Source organism: Canis lupus, chromosome 6 (assembly GCF_011100685.1).
Source record: "Canis lupus familiaris isolate Mischka breed German Shepherd chromosome 6, alternate assembly UU_Cfam_GSD_1.0, whole genome shotgun sequence".
NCBI classification, from domain to species: Eukaryota; Metazoa; Chordata; class Mammalia; order Carnivora; family Canidae; genus Canis; species Canis lupus.
In genome coordinates, this window is record NC_049227.1 from 76,132,834 (window position 1) to 76,151,338 (window position 18,505).

General features: G+C 37.1%; 1 protein-coding gene and 1 long non-coding RNA gene across 18 annotated transcripts in view; one reads left to right on the top strand and one right to left on the bottom strand.

Annotated features, from left to right (window-relative positions):
* Positions 1-18,505, top strand: part of LOC102156099 — an 81,115-nt gene that overhangs the window by 22,359 nt on the left and 40,251 nt on the right. For 8 of the 12 annotated variants that reach the window (XR_005361453.1, XR_005361450.1, XR_005361448.1 and 5 more), the window contains 3 exons: positions 4,247-4,467; positions 9,766-9,984; positions 13,899-14,942. This is a non-coding gene — a long non-coding RNA (uncharacterized LOC102156099). Of the gene's footprint in view, positions 1-4,246; positions 4,468-4,874; positions 4,992-9,765; positions 9,985-13,898; positions 14,943-16,101; positions 18,080-18,505 lie in introns of those variants that run through there. The other 4 variants (XR_005361447.1, XR_005361441.1, XR_005361442.1 and 1 more) reach the window with 4 other exon arrangements.
* The window catches only part of LRRC7 (leucine rich repeat containing 7), a 492,235-nt gene that overhangs the window by 12,148 nt on the left and 461,582 nt on the right, over positions 1-18,505 (bottom strand). For 5 of the 6 annotated variants that reach the window (XM_038541686.1, XM_038541687.1, XM_038541684.1 and 2 more), the window contains 2 exons: positions 16,883-16,975; positions 3,044-3,118 (listed from right to left, as the gene is read on the bottom strand). In XM_038541686.1, the coding sequence (XP_038397614.1) occupies positions 3,044-3,118; positions 16,883-16,975 (168 nt within the window). The remainder of the gene's footprint in view (positions 1-3,043; positions 3,119-16,882; positions 16,976-18,505) is intronic. The other variant, XM_038541685.1, reaches the window with a different exon arrangement.

Here is an 18,505-nt window from a genome sequence, read left to right on the forward strand (position 1 = left end):
TATGTAATATATTAGGTAATATACTTAAAAATGAGCCTCAGGCTATGACTGTGAACCACGTTAACTATCAAGTATGATATATTCTTTTTTTTCAATCTATTCATCTTTTCAACAGAGTAAAATTAATGGATTTTCTGTATTTTAATATATTTTGAATTTAAAATGTGTAATAAATTAGATAGATTTTTATTTTTAACTGGAAAGAACATTACAAAAAAGAAACTATGATGTAAAGCCAATGAAATTAATATTCAGAAATGGTCAAATATTGGCAAATTCAGATGGCTCAATCTAATAACCTTTTTTTAAAAAAATAATGCATGTGCTTTCACTTGTTCTCTCTCACTCCTGTATATTTGACTTTATGGAGGAGGAGGAGGGTGAGGTTGGGAAGTATCGGTTCTCCCAGCATGGAGCTAGCTCCTCATCCACAGGGTCCTACAGCTATATAACTCACTAAACACAGTAGGTAACTTGGGTATGTTCATTGATTATAGTGTATTTATTCTGGGAAAATGAATAGTAAAATGACAGAAACATTAACATTAATTAAGATAATCTCTTAATGCACACTTCTTTATGTAATTCCAATAACAAGTGCATGATCCCATAACAGAATAAGAAGAGAGTAATGGATGAAAAGAGTTATAGACAAAGAAAGAGACAGCTCTTCTATAATAAATTTAGGGTTTGGAGGAGATTTGGGAAAGATATGTCTTTTTTGCTATTCAATGTCTCTTCTGCTATTTGCTTTTGGGTTACATCAAACCCAATAACTGCCATCGCTTAGGCTCATTCATTGTTTTTGTTGTTGTTGTTCATTTGTTTATTTCTTTGTTCCTTTACCTTTATTTTCTAGGCTGTTACATTGTCATAAAGACTTGTCAATAAATTTGCTCCAGGAAGGACATATTTTAAGGATTTTCTAAATGAGAGATAACTAATTTTTTTCCATTATTCTTTAAACAAAGAGCCAGTAGTGTTATAAGGAGACAGAAATATAATCTGCCCTTTTAGCATCTAATGCTGGCAATGATTTCAGTTTAGAATTAGCCATTCTTATCTCTTTCAGAAAGTATATTGCCACTTGTGCTTTTTAACTAGTATAAGTAGAACTGCGAATATAGTAATTCATTTGCTTAGGTTGTCTGCGCATTTTTATTTTGCTGAAAATGGACTTTGATTTTATTGTACTAGATGCAAATGAGTCTAGAGCAAAAATAAAATGTTATGTTTTTCACGGTCATTTGTGAAGAGAAGAGCCAACCCAGGTGCAGCTCTTCTGCAGATTTGTGGCTTTTAGCTGATTCGGTTTATCATTCCTTCCTACTTCTTGCATTCAGGATTGCTGTGTCTGTATACCTCTTAGGGGCTAGAAATACTCAACCCTCATGTCCCCACATATAATCCTAGAACGGCCCAGCCAGAAAAGTGTTTTAATCCTGCGAATACGCACTAACTGAATTCTCATTTCCTTTCTGCAGGATATCTGTATTCATCTAAACTGATTGTCTGTCTGTCTATCTATCTATCTATCTATCTATCTATCTATCTATCTATCTATCTATCTATCTTATCTATCTATCTACCTAACATCTGTCATCTCTCACCTGTCTACAGATATATAACATTTTAACATGTGTAACAAATATCTACATCTAGATATATTTTTTTCTGAATCCAGAGAGAAAAATCTTTCTTTTGCTACCTGTGTCATGGATGAGGGCAACTCCCAACCTTGTCTCAAGCTATGGAAGGCTTCTCTAACTGGCATAGAATTCAGATAGATCAGAGATCTGAGATTAGCTGGCTACATTTTTTTTCTAAGACTCAGAAATTCAAAATCATTTCTTTGAAATTCAGTAGAGGAAAAAACTAGCCATTTCCTTTGCTAAACAGCAGCATTTACTGTTAGGGAATTACATTGTTAGTTTACTCTTGGCCTTTCATGGAAATTTATAAAATTATTGAATAGTTGAATTTTTAAGATGAGGGGATGTCAGATATAATATAAACCACAGTTCATTTTACACATAACAATTATGAGGACCATAGGCATGATATAAAATGCTTAAGATCAAAGGGCTACTTAGGAAATAAAATATATAGAACTTCCATAACAAATGGTAAAAATAAATTTAGATTATTTTGTGTCTTTTTTGTTTCAATATTTTAACTCTAAAGATTAACTGCTGGCTTGGTCTTCTGCCTGCATGGAGTGGACTCAAACCTGTTCGATGCTATTTCTACTGTGGACATTGTTATGGGTTCCAGCAACCCATGGTTTTCGGAGAATTATCATTTTTGAAAACTCGAGTTTTCAGGATCTTGCTAGTTTTAAGTATTTCTGAGAATAAAATATTAATGCTATATTTGTGATGTATATATAAATATATGTATATACCGTTATCTAGGGTTTCCACTTCTCTAGAACTTTTTGAAGGTGTTCGGTAAATAAAAGATAGAAGATCTCTTCAGAGCTGAGTGACCCATTTCTGTTATACAGAACTTTAAGTTAGAGAAAGTGTCCTTTCCATCAGATAGTACGTTTTAATAAGTTACCTTATATATAGTTAAACTTTTGTTCAAGTATCTGAGAAGGGGGGTGTAGGGAGATATAACCACGCACTTTACAGTAGTCAAACAGTAATAAGCTTACTGTTAAGAAATTAAATATCCTATTTCACAGATGTCCTATTTCAGTACTTCACTGCTCTTACATATACTTGATAGCGATGCATAGATTCTTATACATTTCAATTCTTTTTATATCACCAAATAACACTAGTCACAGAAGCAAAAGGATGCAGAATATCTACCATGTGCCATTTGGCATTCCAGTATTTACTGGAATATGTAGAATTATATCAGATTGAATTTGTTTCTGACTTTCCTCTCAACCCTTTGCCCCCACATAAATGCAAATAAGAAATGTGAAAAGAACTTATTGCCAGTCATTTAATTCACGTCCCTTGACGTAATAACACGGTTACGTATTTGTTCTAATGTGGCATTTGAAAGCAGTGCTTTTTATCTCTCTTACCTGAAGGATCTTATCACCAGGCTGCAGCAGGTTGGATGCTGGTCCATCAGGCTGAACCCTAGTAACAAAGATACCCTATAAGTCAGAAGTAACAGAGGTTAGGATTGATTGTATTATCAAGAACTAGGCCTAGTCAAAAATTTATTCATTCACATAGAAAACAATGAAAACAGACTAAAAACATTTTATACATGTAAGGTTCAAAGATTATCAAAGTATTTTTAAAAAAAGGCACCATTTTTTAAGTCAAATGTAAGAAAAGCAACATCTTTACCTGCATAACAAAAGCTGATCTTGATTTAAGGGGCACCTATGATTTATAAATTAATCTCATGGCAGAGTCTTAATTTCTTTCTTAAATAATTTGAAATATGATACTAAACCATCTTTCATATAATTCAGAAATCACTCTTAAGTTTTTCTTTATTGAAAACTTCTTCTATTTGACAGATTGTAAATTCAGAATACACTTTAAAAACCTTATCAGAATTACAAATAAATACTGGTTTATCTTAATTAGTATTACTTTGTATGTTACTTGAAATTTTAATATAAAATGCATGTGAACAAATTAAACACAAGAAAATTCCAATATGCATTTTAAACACAAAATTTCTGCCAACGTAGTTACAAAATCCCCAAACTGATTTAGTTTATAAAAAAGTCAAATTAATTTTGTTAATCATGTATATAAAGCAAGCATTTATTGAATGCCTACCATATGCTAGGCCTTGATTGCTAGTGTTATAGAGTTATACAGAATGTCATTTTTGGCTTCAGTGAGCTTATAGTAGATAAAAGTCAAGAAATCAACCATTATTAAAACATTAAAAATATAAATAATTCATATAAAATATATGTTAAAAATAAAGAGGCTATTTCAATAGCATTTCAATAACTCAATATTATTTTTTAGTCCCCAAGAAGTATTAATAGAAGGTAATATTGTGATGTCATTGCCTGTAATTTAGGAAGTCCTCTTATTTGTCGATTTAACATTTATTTGTTGATTTGTGGATTTGACTCTCACTTAAATCCACTAACTTTATGTGTGTGTGAATGGTTTAACAAAAAGGCCCTAGTTGAAATACTTCTATGAGTGTTATCATTTAATATTTCAGATCTTTATGAAGGTTATTAATTTAAAACTGTTGAATGATTTTTATCTTTCTGATTTTAATCTGTTTTCCTTTCCATTTAAAGATGAAACTACAGACAGCTATCAGAATCCTTGGAAAGCTGTGTAACTTTTAACCAACAATTCAACTTCTAGAACTTTTCTTAAGGAAGTAACTTGACAAGTTGCAACATTCATTTCCTCACACGTTCATCATAGTATTATTTGTAATGATAAAAGTCATAAACCACATCTAAAAGTCTAATAACAGAACTGATGAACTATGTTCCAGTAAATTTATACAAAGGTATGATATGTGGTCTGTAAAAGTGAAGTCCTAGATGGCAGCTATGGAAGTACACTAGTCCTTAGGGAAATAAGCGGGGCATAAAACATTATACTGTGGGATGCTGTTATTATGCTATGACATTATTTTTGCTGAAATGTTTATATGTATATTTGTGTGGGAAAACATCTGGAGGGATATATTCCTAAACGTTAACAGTGGTTGTACTGGGTGATGAGACTTCATATATGTATATGTATTTTCCCCCTTTTATTTATCTCTCTTTTCTAATTTTTCTGCAATGATCATGTACTGCTTATGTAATTAAGAAAATAGTAACAAAAACTTAAAAAATGTTCTAAGTGAACAGTGTCACTATTCACTAGACTGATGCTCAGCTCATTACTTTCGTCTGTTCGGTTGTGCAGGTGCTTAACTCCAGCTGGAGGGCAGAGCTGGTCGCCTGGGGAGGACGGTCCCCCACCCCCGGGGTCATCCTCTGGAATCCCTACAGGACAGCCTGCCCCTTCCAGCTTCTAGCTGAGGTCCGCGCTGCTGGCACATAGGCTCCTTTTTCCTTTCCTTCTTTTTTTTTTTTTTAAGCACCGTATTTAACAGAGAGCGGGCAAGAGAGTAAGAGCGAGCAGGAGCAGGCGAAGTGGAGGAGAGGGAGGAGCAGGCTCCCCGCCGAGCAGAGAGCCCAACGTGGGGCTCATCCCAGGACCTCCTGAGGTCATGACCTGAGCCGAGGCAGCCGCTTTCCCTGGCGGAGCCCCCAGGGGCCTCTAGTCCCCGTTTTCCACCTTTGGAGCCACCAAAGGGGCACCTCTTGGACCACTTTTCTGTCGTCACACCTCCCTCCAACCACAGCAAGCGGAGTCTCCGTTTCTAAGGCCCTAGGTGGTTAGACTGGGCCCCCCTGGACCCGGGAGAACAACCTCCTTACCTCAAAGTGCATAATTGACACCCCCCTGCCAAGTCCCTTTTGCTGTGTGATGGAGCACATTAACAGGTCCTAGACATTAGGAGGTGGCTATCTTTGGGGGACCCTTTTCTCCTGCCTTCCCCACAGTGTAAGAAGTAGGAGCACAGCCCTGGGGTTAGCCTGCGTCCTATTGAGAACCTGGGCACGCTAAGTAGCTTTGGTGTGGTTAACTTTCCCTCCCCTGCAGCATGGGCGCAGCGGGGCACACACCTCACGGTTATGAGATGGAGCGAATCTACAGACACCTAGACCCGTGCAGGCACGCACCGTAGCCTCCACGAGTGTTAGAGTGTGACAACTGAGTGACACCCCAAGGGCTTTATAACCAGTAAATCCCAGATGAGAGTTCCTGAGTCTCCAACAGCACCAGAGGTTCTCTGGAGTGCCCAGCAGAGCAGAGGGTCCGCGTGTCCTCTAGGGCAGAGGGCGGGAGGAGGGCTGGGAAGTCCTGTCTCACTTGTGGTTTTCTAGTGGCGGCTCTCAGGGACAATGCCTCCGATCGTTGTTCACTGTCAGCTGTGGACATGGGTCCCAACGAGAGGGCCTGCTGATGGTTCTTAGGAACGTTCAGGGCCTACTTGCTTTGGTGGCTCCAAGTCAGGAGCACTAGCTCTTTTTCATAACAGCTGCCCCTGGCTTATGGCATCTCTGAGCATGTTTTTCTAACGTCTGCCATCCCATGCTCAGCGCGACGGTTGTCCCCTCGCACCACCTCCAGAGAGCGTCCCACCACAGAGGGACCCACGCACGTCGGAGCCAAAGCCTATCTGGAGACAGCTGGACAGGAGCTGCTAACGGGCATGACCTGTTGTCATTTTTCTTCCCCATTTTTAAAAAACCAGCCCTTATGCAAGTCATTAATGTCTTTTTTTTTTTTTCTAAAAGTATCCAGAATAGATTTTCTAAAAAAAGTTTAACTTTTCACAAGTGATTTTGAAAAGTGGCGAGTATGGGAGGTTTTTCATAGTGTTAAGATCTGACCTTGTCTTTACAGGTTACCTAGTCTATCCACCTCTGGACATAAACTTTAATGGACTCAGAAAGTCTACAAGGCCAACATTTAACATTCTCACGTTAGAGGAGAAAGGAACTTTATATAGCTTTTTAATGATGAAGGTGAATGGCTCTGACAGACTCAGCTATTGTGAATGTAGGCCCCAAAATAGAACTTGTCTTAAGGGAACTGCGACTTCAATTTCTGAAATATGCTTTTCTTTAAAATTCTGAAAAATCTTGGCTGGAGCTGATGCTAAGAAATTGGTTTCTAGGAAGGCCATATCTCAAACAAAAATTGCATACTCTTATCATTACTATTCAGAACACATTCATTAAATATCATAAAATATAGTACCTTATGCTTTCATATAATTACTAAAGTTCAAAAAGGGTTTCTGAGGGAAAACTGACTCATGAAAAGCAAACCCAGTTATAAACTCAAGAGATTTTAAAGGTTATTGTTTTGTTTTGTTTCTTTTTTTGCCAAAAGTATGCAAATAATTTTTTGTTTTCATGGGTTGGGCAAAATTAATCTGAAGCTGTGTTGTGGCTCGTAGAATTGACTTGACTCCCATGATTAGTGGAAGACTCGACACATCAAGGATAAAGGTATCATCAGTAGTTCCCTTCTCTGGGAATCAGAAGTGTGATCATGAAATTTTTTTTTTTTTGATCACAAAATATTTTCAGACTAATTACTGAGTGTCAAATCTTCGGCTTTGAACAATTTGCTACCTTAATAACCGAGGAGTCGATATGTGGCACAAGAAGAGGATTTACCACATGGCCGTTAGAAACTAGCGGAGAGTGGGGAGGGAGAGAGACGGAGAGAAGGGGCCTCGGCAGTGAGCATGAGCTTCTGTGTATTAACGAGTCTTAGCTGACAAAACAATGAAATGTTAAATTCACAGGACAGGAACAGAAAGAATCATTTAGAAGCCTAGGAAATTTGAGCCTCAAAAGACAATTGACCAAAGTCCTCTAAAATTGCACAGAAGTCTTGTGCACTTCTGTGCGTAGATGTTTAAAGGAATGTTTAAAGGAATAAACATAAATGTTTAAAGGATGTTTAAAGGAATAAGCATATATAAACATATGTATAGTGTGTTTATTTATTCATTAAATTCTCACACATTTTAAAGTAAACATTAACAAAGAAATCACTTGGCCGCATTCCTAAAAAAACGTATTAAAAGTTCATTGGAGCGACAAGGAGACTGGTAAAACCTATAGGAAATGACTACACGATTGCAGATACCCTAGTGGCAATATAATGGAGATGGTCCTAGTGGACGAAGTCTACATTGTTTGCCCTTTAGGCTTGGTTGGTTGGTTTAGTAGCCAAATTTTTGAAAAATATAGATTATGTATACCAATATAGACAATAAATAAATATACACACACTATATATGTTTAATAAGTAAATATATAAATATATTTATATAGTTTTCAAGATACTGCATTTCTGACTTGCCAAAAGCATCCCAAAAGTAAGCTACTTTCTTCCCTTTTATTTGAGATTCCTGTAGGAAATGACACCTTGACTACTAGAATATTTTTTATAGTTTCATGCTGATCATGATGCACTACTCTTTTTTGGGGGAAATTTGAGTGTCAGGGTTAAAATTATGTCTGACTTTGGTTACTTTATAATTATAATTTTCCTGTTATTAATTGCTCCCGGGTCCCAGTTACTAACTAATCGTGAAACATCTCCAGGATGTCTGTTCATTGTGACTGAAAGTGCCTTGGCTTCCTGTTCATTTCTTAGTGAAATTCTTGAGACTAAAAAAAGAGATGTTTTTCATTTGATTTTCATATTTTCTTTTAAAGGTAAATGATCATACTCCTTCCATATTGTCTTTTCAGATTTTTGGCTCTTTGGAAAAAATTTAAAAAAAATCTTTTCATTTCTTTTATTTCACGGATTCTTTAGAGCCTATCTTTACTGTGCCACCTTGACTGGGAGTGAATATTTGGATTGCTGAGCTTCATACAGTTTACTGATTGTGTCAGAGCCCCCCATGGGTTTTCTTTTCAGCTTCAGATATAGCCTAAAATAGTAAAAACTATTAGAAACAGGAGTGGGGGGACTGTAGGTGGCTGTGGATTCTTCTTTGTAGCAATTCCTAAACTGGTATTGGTAATCAGCTTTCTGATTATCATCACGGCAGGGTTCCCCAAAGCCTCCTCAATGGCATAATTTTTGACACTATTTCAAAATAATGAACTGAAAAGTGAAGAATTCAGAGAAAACTTTGCCACTTTTGCTAAAATAAGGTTTTTGCAGTGAAAAATTATTTTGTTGGAAGCTATATTCAGTCAAACTATGATCCCTTTAGACTTAAGTTGTGGTTTTATTTAGTAGCAAAAACACATCATTGTATAGTTGGACCACGCTAGACGCTCTGCTCAGAGGTGGCAGTGAACTCAGGAGGTCGGGAGGCCGTGCTCGATGCCCAGAAGGCACATGGCCTGAATATAAGCTAATCTTTTATTTAAAAATATAACACACTGTGAATTCTGACCTATGAGTCTAATTTTCTGGCATAGTTCTACGACTTTCAGGTTAACCTGTCTTAGTCTCTCTTGGAAATCTGTCCTCATCTGTCTGTGGCTTTCCCCCAATCTATTAGAAGAATTCTAAGGGAGAATTTACAAAATTTAAGAATCAGCTCTTTGAGTTTTACATGATTTCTTCACACACTCAAAAGAGAAACATGACACAATAAAAGTGTTTTGTAGTTATTTGGTTTTCTTTTTTCACTTGTGTTAGATTCCTATGATCTTATCTCTTGTTACCTGGTTCCCCCCCCTCCGCCCCCCTCCACCCCGGCCCCCTGCTCCGCCCCACCTAAGGGTGTTGACGCCAAACTTCCCTCCTCCTTCTGATCTAGTTTTGCAAACCTTTTCTTTTGCTACCAAGGAACACAGATTTGGTTCAATTGGTGGTTATTATCTCTTACAGAAACTAGGACTATGTTCTTATAATATAGCAGTGCCCCCCCCTTTTTTTTACGAAAAATATTAACCAGAAAAATTACAAGGATTTAAAAGCTGATTTAAAGGGGTCTCACTGTGAAAAGTCTAACAGAGTCGACTTCAGGGTCCATACTGAAGAACCAGGTGCTTTGGCAATTTCTCAGATCCCATGGTTGAAAGCATGCAGGTCCTAGGGCAGTGCAAGCATAGATGCAAGCATATTGGAATGTCTAGGACTAAAGTGCTTTCAGTCTGAAAGATGGAAAGGAAACCCTATTGTGTTCATAATAATGTGCTGGATGCTTTTGCGGACCCGCCCAGATTCCCTTTACCAAATTGGTGCTCGTATCCTACAGGTATTGCCAATGGCTCACATCGGACACTTCTCTTGAAAATGACCCTCAGCTGGGAGCCTACTTACTATGAAAGGCTTGGAAGGTTATACCCTCCTCCCTGGGGGTGTCCTACAGCCAACATGACACCGGGGTGCAAAGGACTGTTGCCCTCTTCAAGGTGACACCGCCCTGGTACCGTCCATCACCCGAGCACTCTGCACCAGGCCTTCCGCATCTCTGGTCAGTTTCTCCCCTGCCCTACCTTGCACCCATCACTCCTTTTAGGTTTCACCCGAGAGCACTTCTTCAGTTAACTACTTGCACAACAATCCCCAGCTCGAGCTTTGTACCTAGGGGAACTGACTTTACACAAGTACAAACTACAAAAATTAGAGCTCTGCGGTATCTTCTTGCTTGGTACAGATATGCAGAGTCTATATTTTGCTTTCCAGTGATTCTTTGGAGGCCAGAGTCAGTACGGAATAACTTTGGGGGTGGAACGGAGGAAAAGTGGATGATACTATTATTAAATACAAATTATTGACATATATCTCAAATGTTACGTGGATAAAAAAAAATTTAGAAAATATTGCTATAGGCAGAGACCGCGTAGCTATTCCTTTTTATTTATTTATTTTTGTCTTATTTCTCATATTTCCAAGAATTCTAGTTGGTTTATAGACTTTGGATTATACACTTTTCAAGCAAGAAAGTAGGAATACTACGCGGCCCCTGGAATACCACTTAAATCATGTAGTAGTAACTTCATAAATGAAAAAAGGTTTCACACTTCCCCAAGATCTTTTTGACCCTCAGTAATGAACTTTCCTTCATTGATGGGCTTGTCAATTCTTGTTAGTCATTATGTAAGGAACTATTTATGAATTAATTTTAAGCGCTTTCGTATTTTGACTGAGAAGTGACTAGTGCTTTTTCAGTAAATGTCAACAAACTTAAAAGTCTCTAAATCTTTTCCCATATTTTCTCCCTGCTTATTTTACTCACTTTGTTCCATGCCAAATGGGTAAAATGATGCAGCAGATGGAACATAAATAATGTGTAACTCTAGCAGACTAATGTAGCTGCTAATACAGTAGCCGTGTACTTGGGCTTCAATTTATTGAACAGTATTTTACTGATTGTTATAAAATATCACACAGTGATAGCAACTTAATTCCAGTGATTTTCTAAATATATTGTTAATTAAAACATTTCAGTTGGTGTTCTTATTTCAAATGGTGCTTTTTCATTGCCTTATATTTTTCACATGTATGCCCCAGTGATTTTTTTTTTTTTTTTGTGAAGAACCAAGCTTGTGTTGAGTTTTATTATATTCTTTTATAAGCTGAGTCCATGTCTTGTCTTCTTTGTATTATAATGTCTGGAAGCTGCATTATCCAACTGTCTAAAGCACAGTGCCATGCCTTTTAAAAAAGTCTCATGTAAGTGGAATACCTGTGGGAATCGTGTTTTTTTTTTTTTTTTTTTTTTTAAGATTTTATCCATTTATTCATGAGACACACAGAGAGAGGCAGAGACACAGGCAGAGGGAGAAGCAGGCTCCCTGCGGGGGGCCCGATGCGGGACTCAATCTCGGGGTCACGCCCTGAGCTGAAGGCGGATGCTCAACCGCTGAGCTCCCCAGGTGCCCCCCTGTGGGAATCTTATTGACAGAAGATTATGAGGAGTACATTTCTATCAATATTTCTAAATAGATTCTCAAGATTTTTTTTTGACACAAAGAACAGAATATGAAAAAAATATACTTTTTATTTTTTAAAAATCTCACTTTTAATGTCCTCAAAGTGGCATTCTGAACCTCAAATTACAATTTGACTAAGATGCAGCTGAAATAATCAATTATGCTTTAAAACAATTTATGCTTGGTACTTATTTTTTAAAAATTAGTTTTATATCTAAGGGCATTTGGGTGGCTCAAAAGGTTGTGTCCAACTCTTGGTTTTGGCTCAGGTTATGGTCTCAGGGTTGTGAGATGAAGCCCTGTGTCAGGCTCTGTGCTGGGTGTGGAGCCTGCTTAAGATTCTCTCTCTCTCTGTCTCTCTGTCTCTCTTCTTCTGCCCCTTTCCTACCTCACCCCCACCCCCTAAAAAAGAAAATCTACAAACAATTTTTAAAATGAAAATTTATGGGCAGCCTGGGTGGCTCAGCAGTTTAGCGCCGTCTTGATCCTGGAGACCCGGGATCTAGTCCCACGTTGGGCTACCTATATGGAGCCTGCTTCTCCCTCTGCCTATCTCTGCCTCTCTCTTTCTGTTTCTCATGAATGAGTAAATAAATAAAATCTTAAAAAAATAAATAAAATGAAAATTTAGTTTTATATCTAAAAAAATTTTTTTAACACCCTTCCTATGTTTAGTCCAAAATGCAGTATGTAAATAAAGAGTATTATCGCTATCCTTTGCTCCTGAATGTTATTCTCACATAATTCATAGATTCTCCAAATTACTTTGCATTACAAAATCACTTGAAGTAGAATTAAGGAGGGGGTAGATATATAAGTTATATTACAAAATTATTTTAGAAATATAGAAAGTAAATCATATGTGTCTAGTAGTTGTACAAAATAAAGGAAATATACGCAGTTTCATATTTATGCAGTGAATGTAAATCGTATGCTGTGCGGAGTTCTAGACATATGTGTTTGCTATTCTTGATTTTTATATCCATGAAGAATATATGACAAGAAGTAGGCATACAGCATGTGCCTTTCTCATAAGTCAAGAGCAAATCTCCTGCAACTTTTGTTTATGAATCACCCAGTGCCGTGAGGCTGAGCAAACCTGGAAAATCATTTTTGTGCATCTTCTAACTTGCCACTGCCAAGTGTTTTCCTCCGGGTGTTATTATTCCTGAGTAAGATATCAAGTAAATGCTTCAATTCTGCACCTCTAATCCTTCTTCTCTTAACATTAATCATATAACATTTTTTATTTGATGCAATACCCAGCTCCACACAAAGAAAAAAATGTTCCATTGTTTTTCTAGGTGAGGAGGGAAGGGTGTAAAAGTGTTTAGGCCCTGTTGCTGGCTGTTTCGGCATCTGGAGCCAGTCTTTTAGAAGTCAGGATGAAGTATAGTACAATGCTCTAAATTCCAGGATATTTATGTAGGGTTTATTGAAGATTATATTTTATATTTGCCATGACTCTGGGCTTGGGATTTTACCTGTACCAATGTTTAAGATATTTAAACATTTTAAGAACATGGATTTCTTCCTCCTACCATTTCCGTGTCTACATGCAGATTGCCCAAATCAGTGGAAATATGGGTAGGCTCTGTGACATCTGCTTAACGTGGTTATTATGCTAAAACTGTGGAGAATGAGTGATTGCTTGGTTCCAATGCCCCAATATGTATACGTCCTGATGTCAAGTGTTTTGGGGATACCGGTAACATAGCTTCCGTTTTGATGCTACGACCAGATGCTCTTCATGGGACTCTTCAGTACTATGCTTTCAGAGCATATAGAGAAAGGGGCTATGAGTTTTCTTAAATATCTTTTAACTTTAGGAGCTTAGTCTTTCCTCCTTAAATGAGGCAAGGAGGGATATCAACCCCTGAACGATGAGCTATGAGAATGCATCATTAAAAACCCACTCATCTTCAGGGTCTTATGACTTATGAAGACACTACAACAACGTGGTATCAGTCATCCATTTAATCCAGTCTCTTCTTTCTAACAACAATTTTCAGTGGAAATTGTATTGGTCAATTATGTGAATTTTGCCAACACGAGTTATTATCCCATGAACATTCAAAAATAGGCCAAGATTATTGTGGTTTGTTCCATTGGCAGAATCACCACTATCATGATACCTTAGTCTAAAAGCTATATATAATTGCTTAGTAATCCACTGTGTACAGTCTGCGTCTAATTATCTAGGTTCAATAGAGAATACATGCTGACTTCCAAGGACTTGTTGAAACAAATATCTAGACTATGACTAATTAGAGGACGTTGTAATACTTTCAATATTAGAATATCATATTAGTTTCATCTCTACAGGGTATAAATTCATCATGTGGCTCTTCTGCTAAGTGGCATTTGCAGATAGAGGCATGCATCATAGTGCTTATTAAGAGAAAAGGACTTAGAGTCAGATCAATTTGTGTTCAAATCTTGTCTGCCACAGATCACCTAAATGACCTTGGATGAGTTAATTAACCCCTCTGGGCCTCAGCAAAACGAGGGATAATAATACTCAACTAATACAAGTTGTTATGAAGATCAGATAAGTATATGTATATAAAGAGCCAAATAGAGTGACCAGCACATTACAGGTACTCAATAAAAGGCTGTTATTTTTATTACTTTTACTATTATTATCATCAGATTTGTTAGATCAAAATCTTTCATCTCTCCGCAGTGTATGGCTCTCCTGACAGCAATGTTTCCCTATGATAATAGACCAGATCATGGCTTCCACCCACTTCCCTGGGAGGGCAGAGGCAGGCATTATGTGGGACCATTTTTCATCTGGTTTTCTACACTTTTCCCTTTCCAAGTACGTAAAAGCAGTTGTAACCTGGAGGTGAGCCCCAAATAATGAACTGCATGATAAGTGAACTGGTCTGTTCAATCATTAAACCTTGTTCTGACAGTGACGTGAGCTGCGGGACTGACCGTGCTCTGCCCATTTAGCCCCAGGACACCATATTTGATTGGGACAAACTTGAGGTCTTTGAGAGGAGTTAAGTTTGTAAGACCAGGTGCTGTTAGAAGCTGTCAACGTCCAGTACAAAACAGTCCCCATGTCTGGCTCAGTCCTGAATTCCCCCTAAAGCCTCAGTTAACTTTCAGACTGTCTTAAGTATTTTCTGCGTAAACTCATGCTACCTCAGGTTTTAAATGGGAACTTCTGTCAGACTGAACAAGAGAGCTCACTTTTGCCCCATTCCCATATTCCCAGCCCATATTCCCAGGCTTTTGGGGTGACTACTTGACACTGCATGTTTTCTCTGTCCAACTCGATAGCAGGTAATCACTTTGGATTCTATCTCACGATGGTCCTTGGCAGTTGGCTGAAACAACAGCTCTCATCAATTGTAATAAAGAGGATGGAATAAATCTACTGTTTACCTTATATGTGAAATCCTCAATGTCTCAGAGACATTCAAGTATCTTGGATACTTAGAATTTTGACTGATACTGCAAAGGATTCAAACATTCATGAGCAGTAAGTAAAATAATATAGTGTGGTTTTTAAATTTTTTTTAAGTTTTATTTATTTATTTTATGATAGAGAGAGAGAGAGAGAGAGACACAGGAGGAGGGAGAAGCAGGCTCCATGCCGGGAGCCCGACATGGGACTCAATCCCGGGTCTCCAGGATCGCGCCCTGGGCCAAAGGCAGGCGCTAAACCGCTGAGCCACCCAGGGATCCCCTATAGTGTGGTTTTTGAGAATACTTCTAATCCATGAGGTGTTTATTGGAAGAGAATACGTATCATATTAAAATTTAGCTTTTGCTTGACTAGGACTCCTCAAAAAGCACCCACCTCTGACTCAGGTAATAGCTGTTGAATGTAAAGATCTGTTTAATTTGGTTCTCCTCACTCTCAGCTGTGAATTAGCCAACTTATGAAAAAGCAGCGTGTTTTTCAGTATTGGAGAGAGGGGTATTTTTTTAAGTTCCTTTTCACTTTCTTACTGTTTAGCATTTTTGGTTACTTTGGGCACTGGGTTCTACTCTAAATATTATGCTACCACTACAAGAATGGGACACTGGGCTAAAGAAATGCAACTGAATTCCCAAGAGATTAATCCCTTTCCTTGTGAGTGAATTACGTTCATGTAATAATTGGCAAACCCAATGTCTTTAGATCCTCTCTACACTTTTAACTAAACATCCACCATATGTTTGGCATGACATCAAAAGTGGTCAATAAATTAAGAGCAGTCTTGAGAGGCTTCTGCAGATCTGGAACTTTTAATTACTCTCATCAATTTTGCAATAATAGAGACTCACTTTTCAGATTGTGAAGTGCTTTAGAGAGTAATCAGGCGAAGAAGAGTGCTTTTGAGGGGGAAATCTTTCAGTGGACACATTATCAATTTGAGCTTTATATCTGTTGCATTTAACCAAAAGAGCAAATTATAATATCATAGAAGTAGTTCAGTGTCATCAAAATGTTACAAATTAGAAGTTAAATTAATAGTTATAAAATGTTCATATTTGTCATAGTGGAAGAATTACAGGCAATGATCTTAAAGCCTTGCATTTACTCTCTCCTTCAGTTGAAAATAACAGCAGAAAAGCAACAGCATTCAGACCTCTTGACTATTTAGCAGTCTGTCCATCCCTAACTTAAAAATTTATTACCCTGTGCCTTCCAGAAATACAATGAAAGGATGTATATGCTGGTGAGAAAGGAGAGAAAATATGTCTTTTGGATTCCAACTATCTTAAGAATGATAAGGTCATTAACTTTTCATTGGAAGAACTTGTGGAGAGGTGAGACTAGAGACAAAGAGAAGGGTCAAGATGAATAAAACAATGATTTGAGGCTTTTAAAAGTATATGTTTCTGATAATTTTGAACTTTCATACTCTTTGCCTTAAAGTAGATGGATAATTTGTTAACATTAAGTAAACACTTGGTCCTACCAAACTAAGAATATTTTAATTTCACTCTATGAATGGTTATTCTCAACATCATTTCCAAATAGAAAGGCAGTATTTCTGGTGCACAGACATTCTAACTGGCATTCCCCTGATTATATAGGACTGCTTCATATACATTCCTTATATTCCTTAAAGAGATTTTAATCACCTGATCCTGGCGACAAAGCATTATTTAATCATTCTGTTACCATGAGGAAACATTTTCCCAACATAACTGATCTGCAAGCAAACTTTTGGAAAAATTTGTTACAAATTGCCTGTATAGGTTTCTTTAAAAATATATACAATTGTGAACAAAACACAAAGCCAAAAACAAACAACTCTCCTTTCAAAGAGAATGCTTCATTTTTTGCCCTATTCTTAGGATTTGTCAAGCACTGTGGTGCTGGACAAATTTTTTGAAGTCCAGCAATTTTTTTCTGACCTTTCTTTTTCTGCAGTAAAATACAGTGTTTTTCTAATTAAAACTGTCAATAAGAAATTCACTTCTTACCTTGTCAGAAGGTTTAAATGGATTTCCTTGTCCGCTAATTCCACCACTGATACTAAATCCAAGGCCAGGATTCTTTTCTATTCTCACACAAAACTATGTAAAAAAGATATAAAAATGTGATCAAATATATATCAAAGCTAAACATCTTCAAATAACATTACAGTAGAAAAGATTTACATTTCAATGAAGTTCTCAGGGTTAGCCTATGTTAGTACACAAAAGACAAAATATTTAGTGCTTCTATAGGCAATAAGTTATGATTGAAACTAGCTTGAAATTACCTGGGCAAGCAGAGATTAGTAAGTATTTATTCATTATTGTGTGTAGAAATACACTCTGATTAGCAGTTTTTGAAAATTAAAAGCTTTATAACAATAACAAGACTGTACATTATTTCAATTACTTTTTTTAAATGCACATATATTCTGGCCACTTAGAAAGGACAGTATGAATAAATGGAAGAAAATTTGCAAATATACATTGAGGGAAAATGCGACTATTCAGATAATTTGCTACTGCTTTCTAGGAGGGTAGTACAATTCATCTCGTTGGCAGATGATTCTATTGTTTAGGAATAGCAGGGCTTTTATTTTGAGAAAGGGGAGAACTTTTGACCATAGTTTGAGTGAAGGTGGAACAGAGGAAGAATGTAATACTCAGTAATAGAAGTTTTGGGTTTGGCAGCAGCTCCTGGAGAGGCAGTTAGAAGCCTTGGAAGACAGAGGAGTGCACTGAAAACAGAAAGAGGTCAAGAATATGGAGACTGGGGAATAGTCAATAAATATTTATGACCATGAGGGCTAAAATTCTGGTGTTCTGTGCTGTATTATCTTCCCAAACCCTAAACCATCAGGGAAAGCCTGTTAAACACAAGAGTTTTGTGCTTTGAGACCTATGGGGAAATGATGGCACCCCAAGTTAGGTCCACCTCACGTGAAGGCTGGAGTAAAGCTGAGAGAGGGTTTTAAGAGTGGATGCAAAATGTAGATCGAGAATTCAGCAGAAGGGAAATCATTGCCAGGAATGACTTCGGGAGGCGGTAACAAAGCTAGGAATTGATGGTGATCCTGAGCTGGGATATGTATGAGGATCACGGTGAAAATGCTAGTTTTCCATATTAAGTGTGATGAGGTGACCCAAGATCAAAAGACTTGGGACCCCAGAGGGCGCATACACTTTGGTTACAGAAATAAAGAAAGAGAGAGAGAGAGAGAGAGAGAAAAAGAAAGAAAGAAAGAAAGAAAAAGAAAGAAAAAGAAAGAAAGAAAGAAAGAAAGAAAGAAAGAAAGAAAGAAAGAAAGCAAGCCACTTTTATAACTTTTAAGGACAGAACAAGTACTGGAATTAGGGGAGCCAAGTATTACCAGAGATTAGCAGGCAAAAGATTCATAAGGAGTTAAGAAAAAAGTCTAAAGAAATACATTGACAGATATCTTGTATTTATATAAATATAAACTGGGAAAGTTCTTAAAGATGATTGGGATGTTTGCTTTATTAAGTAGTTTAATGTTTCCCCCAGCAGTCTTGCTTAGTCAGCCTATTAATTTGCTTGTAGACAAATGTAAATGCCCAAACACTCTCTATATTTTTATTTTCAAGATACTTTTAATCTCTACTTCTTAG